The sequence below is a fragment of the Cynocephalus volans genome, chromosome 13 (assembly GCF_027409185.1).
Source record: "Cynocephalus volans isolate mCynVol1 chromosome 13, mCynVol1.pri, whole genome shotgun sequence".
In the NCBI taxonomy this organism is placed as follows: Eukaryota; Metazoa; Chordata; class Mammalia; order Dermoptera; family Cynocephalidae; genus Cynocephalus; species Cynocephalus volans.
The window spans coordinates 94,695,328-94,709,479 of record NC_084472.1 but is presented as its reverse complement, the minus strand read 5'-3'; the positions used below and the strand labels follow the sequence as shown (position 1 = coordinate 94,709,479).

General features: G+C 37.0%; 1 protein-coding gene across 1 annotated transcript in view; it reads right to left on the bottom strand.

Annotated features, from left to right (window-relative positions):
• ASAH1 (N-acylsphingosine amidohydrolase 1) overlaps positions 1 to 14,152 on the bottom strand; it is a 28,229-nt gene that overhangs the window by 8,819 nt on the left and 5,258 nt on the right. Inside the window, exons 2-5 of the mRNA XM_063077088.1 lie at positions 7,506 to 7,552; positions 3,342 to 3,432; positions 2,819 to 2,905; positions 549 to 627 (exon numbers count right to left, since the gene is read on the bottom strand). Coding sequence (XP_062933158.1) covers positions 549 to 627; positions 2,819 to 2,905; positions 3,342 to 3,432; positions 7,506 to 7,552 — 304 coding nt within the window. The remainder of the gene's footprint in view (positions 1 to 548; positions 628 to 2,818; positions 2,906 to 3,341; positions 3,433 to 7,505; positions 7,553 to 14,152) is intronic.

The following is a 14,152-nucleotide window of genomic DNA, read 5'->3' as shown; positions in this document are numbered from 1 at the left end:
AGAAAAACTGTTTGACAGAATCTACAAGATTAAACATACAGCACCCATAACCCAGCAGTTCACTTCCTAGGAATACTCGAATATCCAAGAGAACCGAGTGCACGTGCCCATCAAAAGACAGGTACAAGAATGTCCGTAACTGCTCTATTCTTAATATTCCCAAATCTGAAAACAATCCGAATATCCTATTCAAACAACAGCATACTACCTACAGTAAGTACAAGAAACCACACGCAACAGTTCACATTGTTCAGTTCTATTTACAAGAAGTTTAAGAAGAGGCAAAACTAATCTATGTTTTAGTCAGAATAGTGGTTAATTAAGGAAGCGGTATTATCTAAAAAAGGGGCACAATGGAGCATTCTGGAATACTGGAATTTTCTATATTTTGATCTGTTGTTATTACATGCATGGATGCATCATTTTTAAACTTCATTGAGCTGTATACATAAGATCTGTGCACTTTACTATGTGTATATTGTGTCTCAATAGAAATATTTTAAAGTGTTTTTATTAAATTTCTTTAAAAGCTGCAAAGTGAACTTTACCTAAAGGTATATTAGTAACAGCTGCAATTCCCTTCATTTCTTCTTCAAAAGGAGCAGGAAAGTTGCCAAGTAGACCAGGCTGAAAAACAAACAAACTAACAATTATTCATCCTGAAAGCATGCTTTGAGATCTGGTTCTTTGACATATAATTTGTTCCAGATATTGCTATCACAATAGGTGATAAGTTATTTTTAAAACATTTTCACATCACGTATTTCTAAAAGATTCTATGTGATACTCAATATTGGACCCCATCCAGAGACCTATGATTCTCAGATTGTTTTTTCCTGACATATTTCCCCCATTCTCCAGAGAGAGTGGGAACCAGAATAATTCCACCTGGATGACCTAACACGACCCACAACACAAGAACATCACAGAAAGCACTCCTTATCTCTCTGCTCAAATTCACCCTCTAGCCACTGGTATACATCCTTATTACTAATCCCTTCCCACACTTAAGTCAACAAACCTGCACTGTTCTATTCATTCATAAAACCTTCCGTCATGGTTGATGGCTGATCTTGGGCTAGGATGCATTAATTGCATTCTGTTAGCAGACAATGGACATATGAGCAGATTTGATGGTGAACATCATACTTTTATTCTCAACCGCAACTACTCACTAACATTGAGATCACAATTTAAGTTCACAGCCTTTTGCTCAGATAATGTACTTGAAATTCCCAAGTCCCATTTTTTACTAACTTGGCAGTTATATTTGTGGCCTAAGCACATTATTTTTTCCCTAGGAATTCAAAGCATTGCACAAATGGATATGTTCCAGCCAACTGAACAAACAAATGTGACTTAATGAACATTTATCAAACACATTACATCCAGGCACTATACTTACATACAGAATGTCATTTAATCCTCATAACAACCATATGCATATGAAGCACGTATTAGGAAATATTATGCTCACTGATGAGAATACAAAAGTTTCATAGGTTAAGAAACTGGCTCAAGGACACACAGCTAGTATGTGGCTGAACCAACCTTAAAACCCAGAGTTGTCTGATTCTAAAGCATGGCACCTAAACCTTTGGCAATGCACTTGGGGTATGTGAGGGCCTCTTCCTCTTTTGCTCCTGCCTATATTTTTTTATCTGGGGGAAGTCTGTTAAGTATGAACATAAAGGACAGCCATAATCAAAGGCTCTGAGAGCACGATCATGAGAGATTACAGGTCCAATTGTCATAGGGAGGATGTGCCCAGAACATCTAGCCTCTAGGACAATGAGTTTAGACGAGGGGCAGTTTTGCCCCCCAGGGTAGATTTAGCAACATTTTCAGTTGTCACAACTAGGGACATTTTCAGTTGTCACAACTAAGGGGGTTTTACCAGCATCCAGTGGGCAGAGGCCAGGTATGCTGCTAAACATCCTGCAATGCACACAGCTCCCACAGCAAAAATTATCCAACCCCAAATGTCATTTACACCCAAGCTCTGCCTTAGGGCTTTGGTGTCCTCCCCCAGTCCTCTGCACTCTGCAGTAAAGTGAGTAAAGACTGGAAGATGGCCAGGAGTAGCCCTCTGGGGTTCTCAGGGCCAGGTCCTAGGTGCTCCATTGGTTCCACCTAAATAAAAAAAGGGCTGAGAAATGCAGTCTTTCCGCTTGACCAGGAAGAAAATGAGATGGTTTGGTGACTGCAAAGCCACCAAAAGCACTCAACCCAAGTGAGTTTCAGGGGTCACAGCTTCTGAGGGACTCCACCGAATACAGGGCTGGGCTTAGAATATCATTTGGTCATGTCTAGAAAAATCTCTGGGTATCCCGAGATACTTGGGCAAAGTACTTAAGAAAAAAAAAACAAGTTTCCAATAGTGAACTTAGAAACCTTAGTATGTATATACAAGGGTACTTCAAAAAAGTTTGTAGAAAAATAGAATTAAAAGATAATATGAATCTTTCCCATGATGACCCCTTGTATAAAGGGCAGGAAATGCCACACTCCCAGGTGAAATGTGTGTATCTGCCCATTGCTCTGTAATATTGTCCATATTTAAAAAAAAATTAAAGAGCACTTAACTGCCAACATTTGCCATGCTTTGTGTCTTATTACTCCAATATTACCAATCCCCAGAATTTAAATCCTTCTGAAGCTTTGACAGTAATCTAGAATAAATGCAGATTTGTCCAAGTTCCTGAGTAGAGGTTGTTGAATTATATGCCTTTAAATAAATACCACAGCATTTTCTGAACTCTGAGTGTGTATGTATAATGTTTGCTTAAAACTTATTGAAGGAAATAATATTTCTTACCAACTTTTGATCCACTATCTGCATAAGTTTTCCACTTGGCACAAATGCATTTACTACATTTTTCAGGGAATTCACTATAATCCTAATCTGGAAAAGTAAATACACAAAACACTTAATAAATAACATAAAGAAGTGCTGGCATTTAAGATTCACAGTGCTACAATGAAAACAGATGCAGACCTTTTGACTTACCCATGTATCGCTAAAACAGAGAGTGCTATTTGAAAATATTTTCAATTAATTGTGAACACAAATGAGTCTAATTTTATCTTTAAAATAACATTTGATTCTTTATTTAATAAAGGGAGATGATATATCAGAAAGAAACAAAGGAAAAGTCTGCAAAAAAGAAGAAGCTACAAAAGAATGGCATCTTTTCCTCTACCACCATCTATTGTACATGGCAGGAAAGTATCAAAAGCACACTTTTAAACGATTTGATGGGTAATTTCATGAAGCGTTCTTTTAAAAATACAAGTACATTCAGTAAAGTCAGAAATAGAGGGTAAGAATCATAGCATACCGCTGGTGCCTTGTCAGTCATCAGTTCATGCCATCTTTTGTAGGGTGGTAAATCAAGATTTATGGTGTACCAGGGAACTGGACCCCTATAGCTGTAATGAGAGGTGCATCATCTTGAAATGTTGAAAGCAGTTTTTTTTGGGGGGGGTAGATGGTTATATCTATAAGGATACGTTAGAGACATATTCTTAATAACAGTATAGAAATTGGTTACTCAAACCAAAATTTGCAAAGATGGTTCATTTTCCACAAAGTGCTTCTGGTCTATGGTGCACACACAATCATAAGTAGTTTCAGAAATCCTAGAGTAGTATTATACTCTGCAAGGTTAATGTGAATTGGTTACATGTGAAAGAATCAACTGGGGCTCAAGAGCTATAATCTGAATGTCACTAATGGAAAATACCTGCCTTTTAATTTTATTTTTTCTAAATATCAACAAAGATTTAGTCTAGGCTCTGGACACTTCTCCTACTGGATTCTCAGTCTCAGAATTCTCTTTCAGACAGTCTAACACTATTGACAAATCATTGTCTCTAGTGCTGGCTTCAGTAAGGCCATCTTTTAAGCCCCAGAGTGGCGACCTGTATTAGCTTCCCATGACTGGCTTCGAGAACCTTCACGATTCTCTCAGCCCTACCGTATTCTGCCTTCCCTACTATATACTTCCTCCAAGGCCAAGCACTATTCTGTCATATCCATTCTCCAACTTCCTCCTCTTTAATCTACATACAGCAACCTACTATGAGGATATAGCCATGTCCACTGCTTTATCAATGCAGCTGGGCCGTATTTCTGGTGGATGAACTCTACAACTAGCTATGTCGCTATGGAAACATTTTCTAGCACTTTTTACTAAACTGAAATAGCTTTTAAGGGTGTGGCATTCAGTGACTTATCAGCTTAAAACTGTCTAAAAATAGCCATCATTTAATTCACTATTGCTTTGCTCCAGAAAAGCTTATGGTGTACTCTGGTGTGTGCTACAGTGTTACCAACCTCTTAAATTAAAATGTTATCTAGACTTACGTCTATAGCAGTGGATGGGTTACTTTCTTAAAGTTATGAACTATGTGGTTCTATTAATACTTCTACTGCTGTGAGTAATTATTTTGTTCTCTAAATAATGTTGCTGAGCTTGGCGCCTGGTATATGTATGAGGTTTTATGAAACTTAACCAGCTGCCACTATGCTGTGATTTAGATAGAAAAACACACTCAATTTTGGAAACATGCAATTAAACCAAATCATAATGATATAAGTTTTGTTCTCAAAGCACTTTCAAGTTCCCCATTTCCTTAAAAGCTGATATCTACATGAAATACCGTAATACTTAAATCCTAGAAAAAAACTTTACATCACAACAAATTAATTCCACTTCTGACTGGCCATAATTTCACCTGCAAAATTCTGTCCCACAATTCAATAAATAATTATTGTTTCCCCTATTATGAGCAGGTGATACTACCCCCCCTCAACCCCCCCACGGCCCAGGTGAGCATGTCTAGTAGCAATGATAAATCAGTGGCCCCCTGGGGCCACACATGTTGGTAGCACTGTCATAAGATATGAAGGTACTTCAAAAAGTTCATGGGAAAATAGAATTCAAAGATAATACAAATTTTTCCATTAACTTTTTTTTTTCCTTTAAAGATGACTGGTAAGGAGATCTTAACCCTTTACTTGGTGTTGTCAGCACCACACTCACCCAGTGAGCTAACCGGCCATCCCTATATAGGGATCCAAACCCGTGGCCTTGGTGTTATCAGCACCGCACTCTCCCAAGTAAGCCACGGGCCGGCCCCTTCCATTAACATTTTGAAGATTCCCTCATTTGTGTCCTACCTATGAACTCCAATCAGCTGCTTCTCCCCTAACATCCAATGAAACCCAAATCATGGCCCTGTATCTGCCATAAATTCCTGATTCTTTTCAGTCCAGAGTCTTGGATAGGTTCAAGGATTTCAGAAAGGAAATTAGCTCAGTACAGTAGGGGATTGCAATGACGTGGAGAAGGGGAGACTCCAGAAACCTCTCTATAGTAAAAAATCCACTGATCAGAATTTTGGAGAGAACTGGTTAATCTGATTGACAAAATTAATAACTAAAGTTTAGTCATAATCCCACGTTTCACCTTTTACTAAACAATCTTCTAAAACATCTCAGTATTTAACATCTGCACCTCAATTTTCTGTAGAAATAAAATAGTATGTATCTTATGAGAGCAGTGAACAGTATGTGAAATATGCCAAAAATACGTATAGCATTGGTAGTCAGTCAATATTAATTACCACCGTAGCTACAAACAATAAATACACTTTAATCATTTTTGGGACGTAGCACCTGCTATGTCCAGGTCATCATAATCAATATCAATCATATTGCCTAAACCCATGTGGCTCCCAGGTGGCTTGGAAACTAGTCCAAGTGACACAACATACACATACACAAATAAGAGAGCAGATGCTAAGCTCCCAGTGAGCAGCAGCAAAGAAATGCTAAATGGGATTCAGGTGGATCCAGGGGCGATCTTTGATCTCCAGCATTGATTTAACTGGTCAGGCTGGATGAACACATGTCTCTTTCTTCCCTCCCAGTTGCCTGTGCAAAATTTATGCAATTAATTGAAAAGGATAACCTCACAGGTACAGGAAGACTGCTTGTCATTCAAAGGTATGTGAATATCACACTTCTCTCCCAGATCTCAACATCCGTCTATAGTTCAATGAAGAGAAGGATCAGAGCAGAGCTGAGGATTTTTGTGTAGGAAACCAGGCTAGTGAGGTAGGATGAAATTCAGCAGAAATACCAAGGCGAGGAAAGAAACATACCCACACATTATGTATATGTATAAATGTGCATGTGTTTAGGTATATAACTGTGTATGTATATATGCGTGTACACACACATGTGTACACATACACACACATACACACTCAGCAATGTGAAACCAGTTAAATGCCCAATCAGGGAAGTTTTACAGTTTTCAGTACAATCGATTCACAGACATATGTAAAGTGCACGTAACAGGGAGTAGAAAAAAGCACTTAAACGTGGAAGGCGCTCATTAAATGTTCAGTGAATTGGGGCAGGGTTTAACATCTTCACGCCAAATTCCTGTAGAAAATTGAGACTAGCCAAGAGACACAATCCATAAGGCACTGAAGGCCAGTATGGTGCCAATGTTGACAGAAAGGAAGACCTTCAGAGAGCAGGCCACTAAAGAGACAGGTGGAACGTGCACTGACTTCAGGACTGCATCAAAACTGGTTATCTCTAAATTACTTCATGCCAAATATTTGCCTTTTTCTACATAAAGAGTAAGTCAAAAGAATTTAGTTTATTACAGTTTTACTCTATCTTGGACAGAGGCTATTCAGAATATATAATTTAGACAACAGCAGGGCAAAATATATAATCTGGAATGTTACAAAAACTGAAAATGTCATCTTGATGATGTGGATTAAAGTTGTACTCTGCCTTCCCCGACCCCCAGCAGGCTACTTGCAGCACGAGGGAAGAGCAGGAGAAAAACATCACCATTCCCTCCACCTGTTCCTTCTTCTCCACGTTCTGTACCCTCTGGGCCTGTAAGCAAATATTATGTCTTTCTCAAAGGCCCATCTAACCACTAAAGATTTAGAAAGACCAAAACCTAGGCTAAAAATATTAATGTTAAACACACTAAAACATAATCTTGGCTCTTCTCTTATGTTTTCCAATCTCATTTTGTCTTCAGTAGCTTTATAGGTCAAGGCTTATTCCTTGAATGTTTCTATGAAGTCCTATGCTTCCATGTTATTTGGTGGTTTATATCCAGGCACCAGGGAGAATCACAGGTCAGCTCGAATACAGGCCGTGCATTTGTCAAAGATGAGAAAAATGCTTATCGGTAGATAGAATAGTTTAGTAGAGAATGGAAATTCTTTTCTTTTCTGTGATTTTGCCAGGCTAGAAATGAACATTTTAATTGTGGGGTATTTTCATATTTGTCCAAGATCTTAGCCAAATGCATAATACGCAAACCTGAGAAAAAAATTATTGTCTCAGGATAGAAGACATGACTTAAGTTTTCATTCACTATCTTTATTTTTATGACATCATTACACAAGGAGAAATCTCCATCAAGATCAAAGTATGTTTTGATCATCTGATGTCTACTTACGTTGGTCCAGAAGGAGGATAGGTTGATTTTCTGCAGTCTTCGGTCCACTAAGAAACAGAAAATTAGAAGTTTCAGAAAATAACAAATGCTTGCTAACTGAATAGGCAACCTGCAAAAGTAGTTACAGTTTGTGAAGACAAAATCAAGTGTGATTTTGCCCTTTTAGACAATTTCAATATCTCTTCAAATAAAAGTCTTTTCCTCCCAAGAAAACTTCTAAAATCCCAAACCATGAAGTACATTTTCACTCTCAATTCAATTTGCACAAGCTCCAGGTGTTGTAATGTGGCTCTTACGTTGCAAGTGTATTGAGTAAAGAGTAAATTTAAGGAAGTGGATGGAAAATGTCTATGTTAGATAGGCTGACTTTTCACTAAATGTAAACGACTCGATAGGATGCCATATTATCTGCATTTATGAGCCAACTCTATCGCAGCCTGTCCTGAGATTTGCATCCCAAGCCAGATATTCAGAGCACACTGCACACTGCACAGTTATGCTGATCTGGCCATAACTTACCACCCCAGCCTCATCTCCTGACACTCCCTCTGATACTTACAGCCACATGCAAGCACTTCCTCTCACTGCTCTCCCTTCCATGCCCAAGCCTGCAGTGCCCTTCCCTGACCTGGTGAACTTTTGGTTCTAATTTCTAAGATCCAGTTCCAATTCTCCCTTTTTTGTGAAGTCTTCCTCTACTTCCTAAATGAAATAGTCATTCCCTCCTCTAGATACCCACAGCATTTGTACACATCTCCATTACCATATTTATGATACTGCATTATAATGATTTGTTTGTGTCTCTCTTCAACACCAGACTTTGTGCTCCCCGCAACACTGAGGCCACTGCCTGAGACAATGAATGAATGAGACTGTGTTAGGGAGAGTTGCTCAGACTCAGCAGCAAACTAGAATTTTCTCCTAACATAAAATTATCAAAAAAGTTCACACAGATTTATGATTATTTTACTAGTTCAAGGTGGCAAGTATATTTATCTCCTTTCCTCTGAAGACCCAATACTATAAAAGTAAAATAATAATTTTTAAAAAGTTTAAATTCATAATAAGAAGAGGTAGACTAGGGGAGGAAACTACTGGAAGTGTAAATTAAGCTCAGAAAATATGTCAGCTGCAAATTTGGGTAGAAATGGAGATACCACATCTTGTTTTAACTTTTTTATAGCATGGGAAGAATATAAAGTAGCTTGACATTAATTGTTGTGATTCAAACATTAATTGTTGTCAAAATGACCTTACCACAGTATAACTTTCTCCTGTAAGTGCAGTTCTGCCTGGTAATTTTGGGTTGAATTCATTAAGAAACAATATCAAGTCTATAGTAAAAACTAATTTGCAAAGCGGTTCATGTTCAATAATAGTAGTTGAGGGCAGTTCTTTTTGTTCAGAAAAAAATACAGTTTCAGCTCTGAGCTTAAAAATGGCACAAAACATTACTGGTATGAAGCTAACTATCATATGGGAAGTCAGGATGCTCAGCTTCTATTTCTAACATAAAGTCACAGAAATTATGACGGTTATATTCACAAGAGTCAAAGAAGTTCATGGCTTACACTGCTGTTCAATAAGGCATGTCAAATTCAAACACTTTCCACAAAGTATCTGACAATAACGTAATTAATAACCATGAGCTTTAAATACCTTGCATGTTCAAAAGTCATGCAGATTTGCTCGACTCAGCCTTTTTCTGCTCACATGTATTTTTACCACTGTTGATTGCTATACATCTTAGCAGATTCCACTTCAGGGTATACTGAATTACTATTATCTCAACTTCTCTGAAAATATCCTTGCCTGTAGCTGTTTCACAAAAGACTATTGAGGCTAATTCTTCAGTCACTTCAAACTCTAATCTGAATAGATCCTCTGTGAATATCAACAACTGATCCATATCGGTAACTTCAAGAGCCAAGGAAAATGACTCAAAATCATTCGCCTTGTTTTTTAATTGATACTGCTGTTGCTCCCAAAGTCCTGGACAACTGTTCTCACTTAAAGGCATGTGGAACAATTTCATTTTCTCTGGACACATTTATTCCACTGCTACAATCAAATACAATTTAGTTAACTAACTCTCCTTTGGTAAAGTGCTTTCCTTGCTTTGCCAACAAATGAGCTACTTGCAGACTTATTTTGGTCACAGCTCATTTTACTTTTTTGAAAGTTGTAAATAAATTCTGCTATGATAAGATACTCAGCTTTAAGTTTTCTTGTTTTTCTGACAATGACTTTCCTAAAAGTTGGGAATACTGTGATGAGTGCTTAACGTGGTAATGCTGACATGTATTTATTCTTTTAGCACAACATTAGTGTCAATGCTTTGCCACCTAATTCAATTACAAAAGAATCCATGCTCCACTTTGCCCCAAAAGCACAACATTTGAAGTTCATTTTGCTCCTCTTTTCTTGTTCTGACATGATGTAGTGGTAATTTTTTTTTAAAAAAAGATAAAATATCATGGTACTTAAAATGCTACTGAGAAAAGTATGGTGCAGATAAGAAAAAAGTGGTGCCACTACAATAGGAATTTAGTAGGTTTCAAGACGAAGAGAAAGAATAAATATTGAGAGAGGATAAGTCAGAAGCTGGAAGGATACAAGTGATGTTGGCATAGGTTTGGTTTCTTCTTCTAATAGGAAAAAGAAAATAAAGAAAGCAATGGAAACCTGGGGGAAAGTCTGTATAAATAAGGCATGATGTTAATACAAAGCAAATGAAAATGCTGCATGATCCTGAGTAATTGGTAGAGGACATATTTGAGTAGTCTTTAAGAGTGATAGGAGTTCGGGCTTTGGAATTATAGAAAAATAAATGTAATCATAGCACATTGAACAATGACCAATATTTATAAATCATACTTCCTTAAATATTGTTCACTGTTTTCATTTTTTAAAAGGAGATATAAAGATAAAGCATGGAAAACTCAATTACAATTATGTTACCAACATTGACTAAGCAGGAGTAAGAGGGTATAGAACTGAAGAAGGAAAGTGAGGAAAAAGGGAGAAGGGACAATGACGTCCACTTGCCCCACTCCAACTTTCTCCTGGAGAGTCTAGCCAGGGCAGTTAGGCAAGAAAATGAAACAAAAGGCATCCAAATTGGAAAAGAAGTAAAACTATTTACATACAAAAAGTTGTATAGAGAAAATCCTAAGGAATCCACTAAAACATTCATTAGAACTAATAAATGCATTCAGCAAGGCTGCAGGATATAAGATCAATGCACAGAAATCAATTATATTTCTATACGAGTACAGTAGCAATGAGCAAACTAAACACGAAATTAAGAAAATAAGTCCATATATAATAGTATCACTAAGAATAAAATACATAGGCATAAGTTTAACCAAGGATGTACAAGACTTGTATATTTAAAACCACAAAACGGTACAAAGAAATTAGAGAAAACAAATAAATGGAAAGCCATACATGTTTATGGACTGGAAGGCTTAATATTGTTAAAATGGAAATCCCCAAATTTATCTACAGCTTCAATGCATTATCCATCAAAATCCCAGCTGGCTTCTTTGCAGAAATACACAAGCTGATCCTAAAATTTATATGGAAATTTAAGGGACCCAGTATATCCAAAACTATCTTGAGAAGGAAGAACAAAGTTAGAGGACTCATACTTCACAATTTTAAAACTTACTACATTAGTAAGTACAGTAAGTCTATTACTACAGTAAGGATTTAGTAGTTGCCTAGGGCTGTAATAAGATAATTTTTACTTAATAAATAAGCAAAATAAGTGCAGTAGAACTTACTCTAATCACAGTAAGTCTTGCCTACAGTAGTCAAGGACAGTGTGGCAATGGCATGAGGACAGATACATAGAACAATGAAATAGAATTGAGAGTCTAAAGAGAAACCCTCACATTTGTGGCCAATTGCGTATCTGATAAGAGACTTATATCTTGAATATATAATCTCACAACTCAATAATAAAAAGACAGATAATCCAATTAAAAAATGGGCAAAGGATCTGAATAGACATTTCTCCAAAGAAGATATACAAATGGCTAATAAGCAAATGAAAGCTCAACATCATTAGCTGGCCATCAAGGAAATGCAAATCAAAACCATAATAAGATGCTACTTCACACACACTCAGGATGGCTATAATAAAAGAGACATAATAACATAAATGTTGGTGAAGTTGTAAAGAAATCGGATCATTCATACACTACTGGTGGGATGTAAAATAGTGTAGCTGTATTAGAAAACAGTCTAGCAGTTGCTCAGACAGTTAAACGTAGAATTACCAATACGACCGAATAATTCCATTCCTAGGTATATACCCAAAAGGTATGAAAACATATCTACACAAAAATTTGTATGCAATGTTTATAGCAGCATTATTCATAATAGCTAAAAGTGGAAGCAACATAAGTGTCCATTAACTCATGAATGGATAAACAAAGTGTGGTGTATTCATATAATGGAATATCATCTGGCAATAAGAAGAAATGAAGTACTGATACAGGCCACAAGAAGGAAGACTCTGCAAAGATTATGCTAAGTGAAAGACACCAGTCACAGAGGACTACATATTATATGGTCCTCTTTATGTGAAAAGTGCAGAACAGGCAAATTTATAGAGACAGGAAATAGATCAGTAGTTGCCTAGGGCTGGGGGTGGGGTGGGGTATTGTGGGGGTGAGGACTAAGTGAGAGGGATTTCTTTCTGAGGAGATGAAAATGTTCTGAAATTGATTGTGGTGATGGTCACACAACTCTGTTAATATACTAAAGCCAAGGGCCTGGCCCTGGCTCACTTGGGAGAGTGTGGTACTGATAACACCAAGGCCACGGGTTCGGATCCCCTTACAGGTCATCTTTAAAAAAATAAAATAAAAAAATACTAAAGCCATTGAATTGTACATTTTTAATGGGTGAATTGTATGATACGTGAATTATCTCTCAATAAAGCTATTTTTTTTTTTTAAAGAAAGGTAGAGGGAAGGATGTTGACAGTAAGCTAAATTTTTATCCACCTTTGCAGTATGAGAGTAGATAATGCCTAAAGCTAATTTACTCAGACAAATATAGTACAAATATATTATCAACTTCAATATTCACAAAGAAAACCAGGGGTGAAATTGTTAGCACCCAATATGGTAGGGTACCAATCAATCAAAAGAGACTGGGCTGCAAACAACTAGCATGGCAGTAGGCGTGGGTGTTGGCTGAACATTGCCCTTGAGTAGAGAACTACCTGGTCAACTCAGAGCAGAAAGAGTTCAAAATGGTTGCTTCTAGAAAAGGGGGCTGGGGTAGAAGGAAGGGAGGGGACTGTTGCTTTTCATATGCCTGTTTATATTATTTGACTTATATTAACCATGTATATTTTGATAAATTTTTAAATATTAAATTTAAAAAACTGCATGATTTGATTTACATTATGTATAGATATAAATAATTAGTTCCAGAGAATTATTCTCTGACATTATTTTTAAATGTTTTAAACTGTACCTATCTAAAATTACTTTAAAGTAATAGCTACTGCAATGGAGGACATGGTACTTACTCTAAATTCACTAGTTCTTGTTTAGTAAATTTGGAAATAGATACCAAAAAGTAGCACTCTACTTAAGAAAGTCCTAATTTACAAATATGAATTTTCCAAATACATCATTTAATAAGAAAAGCAATTATTAACTTTAGAAATGCAACGCTTATGCACAGAAAGAGAAATACCACATGTTCTCACTTATTGGTGGGAGCTAAAAATTAATATATAAATTCACACACACACACACACACACACACACACACACACACAAACCGGGGGGGGGGGGGGAGAAGATATAACAACCACAATTATTTGAAGTTGATAGGACAAGCAAACAGAAAGGACATTGTTGGCGGGGAGGGGGGGAGGGAGAAGGGAGGGAGGTTTTGGTGATGGGGAGCAATAATCAGCCACAATGTATATCGACAAAATAAAATTAAAAAAAAAAAAAAAAAAAGAAATGCAACGCTTACTTTTTATCTACCTTATTCAATATAAAATGCTTCTAAATATCAGACTTTTTTGTTAGTTAAAATGTGATTTGTTTCATAAAAATCCAGTTTAGTCCCTTTTGCTGAGTTGCACGCTATCAGGAATTTTATGGTTAGTTACATTCTGGATGCATAACTCAGCTCCATTAGTGATTTGTAGACGATTACACAGCTGGTGAAAGGATCAGAGTCCAAGGCTTCCCTGCTGTATCCCAGACTTCCCACAGCATTAATAACAACATCAATGCCTCAATTTAATTCTTAATAGAGAATAATCTGCACTTAGTTCAGGGCTTTTGATGATCACTAGAATCAACTCGCAAATAAATGAGATGCATGACTCCTATCCCTCCCCAATAATTATATTTGTATGCCCCGGGTACCAAGGCCAATATAAAAATCAAATTACAGGGCTGAGCCCGTGGCGCACTCGGTAGCGTGCTGCGCTAGCAGCGCGGCGACGCTCCTGCCGCCGCGGGTTCGGATCCTATATAAGGATGACCAGTGCACTCCCTGGCTGAGCGCCGGTCACGAAAAAATAAATAAATAAATAAATAAAAACTGTAGCTGTCATTATAAAAAAAAAAAAAAAAAAAAAAAATCAAATTACAGGTACATTT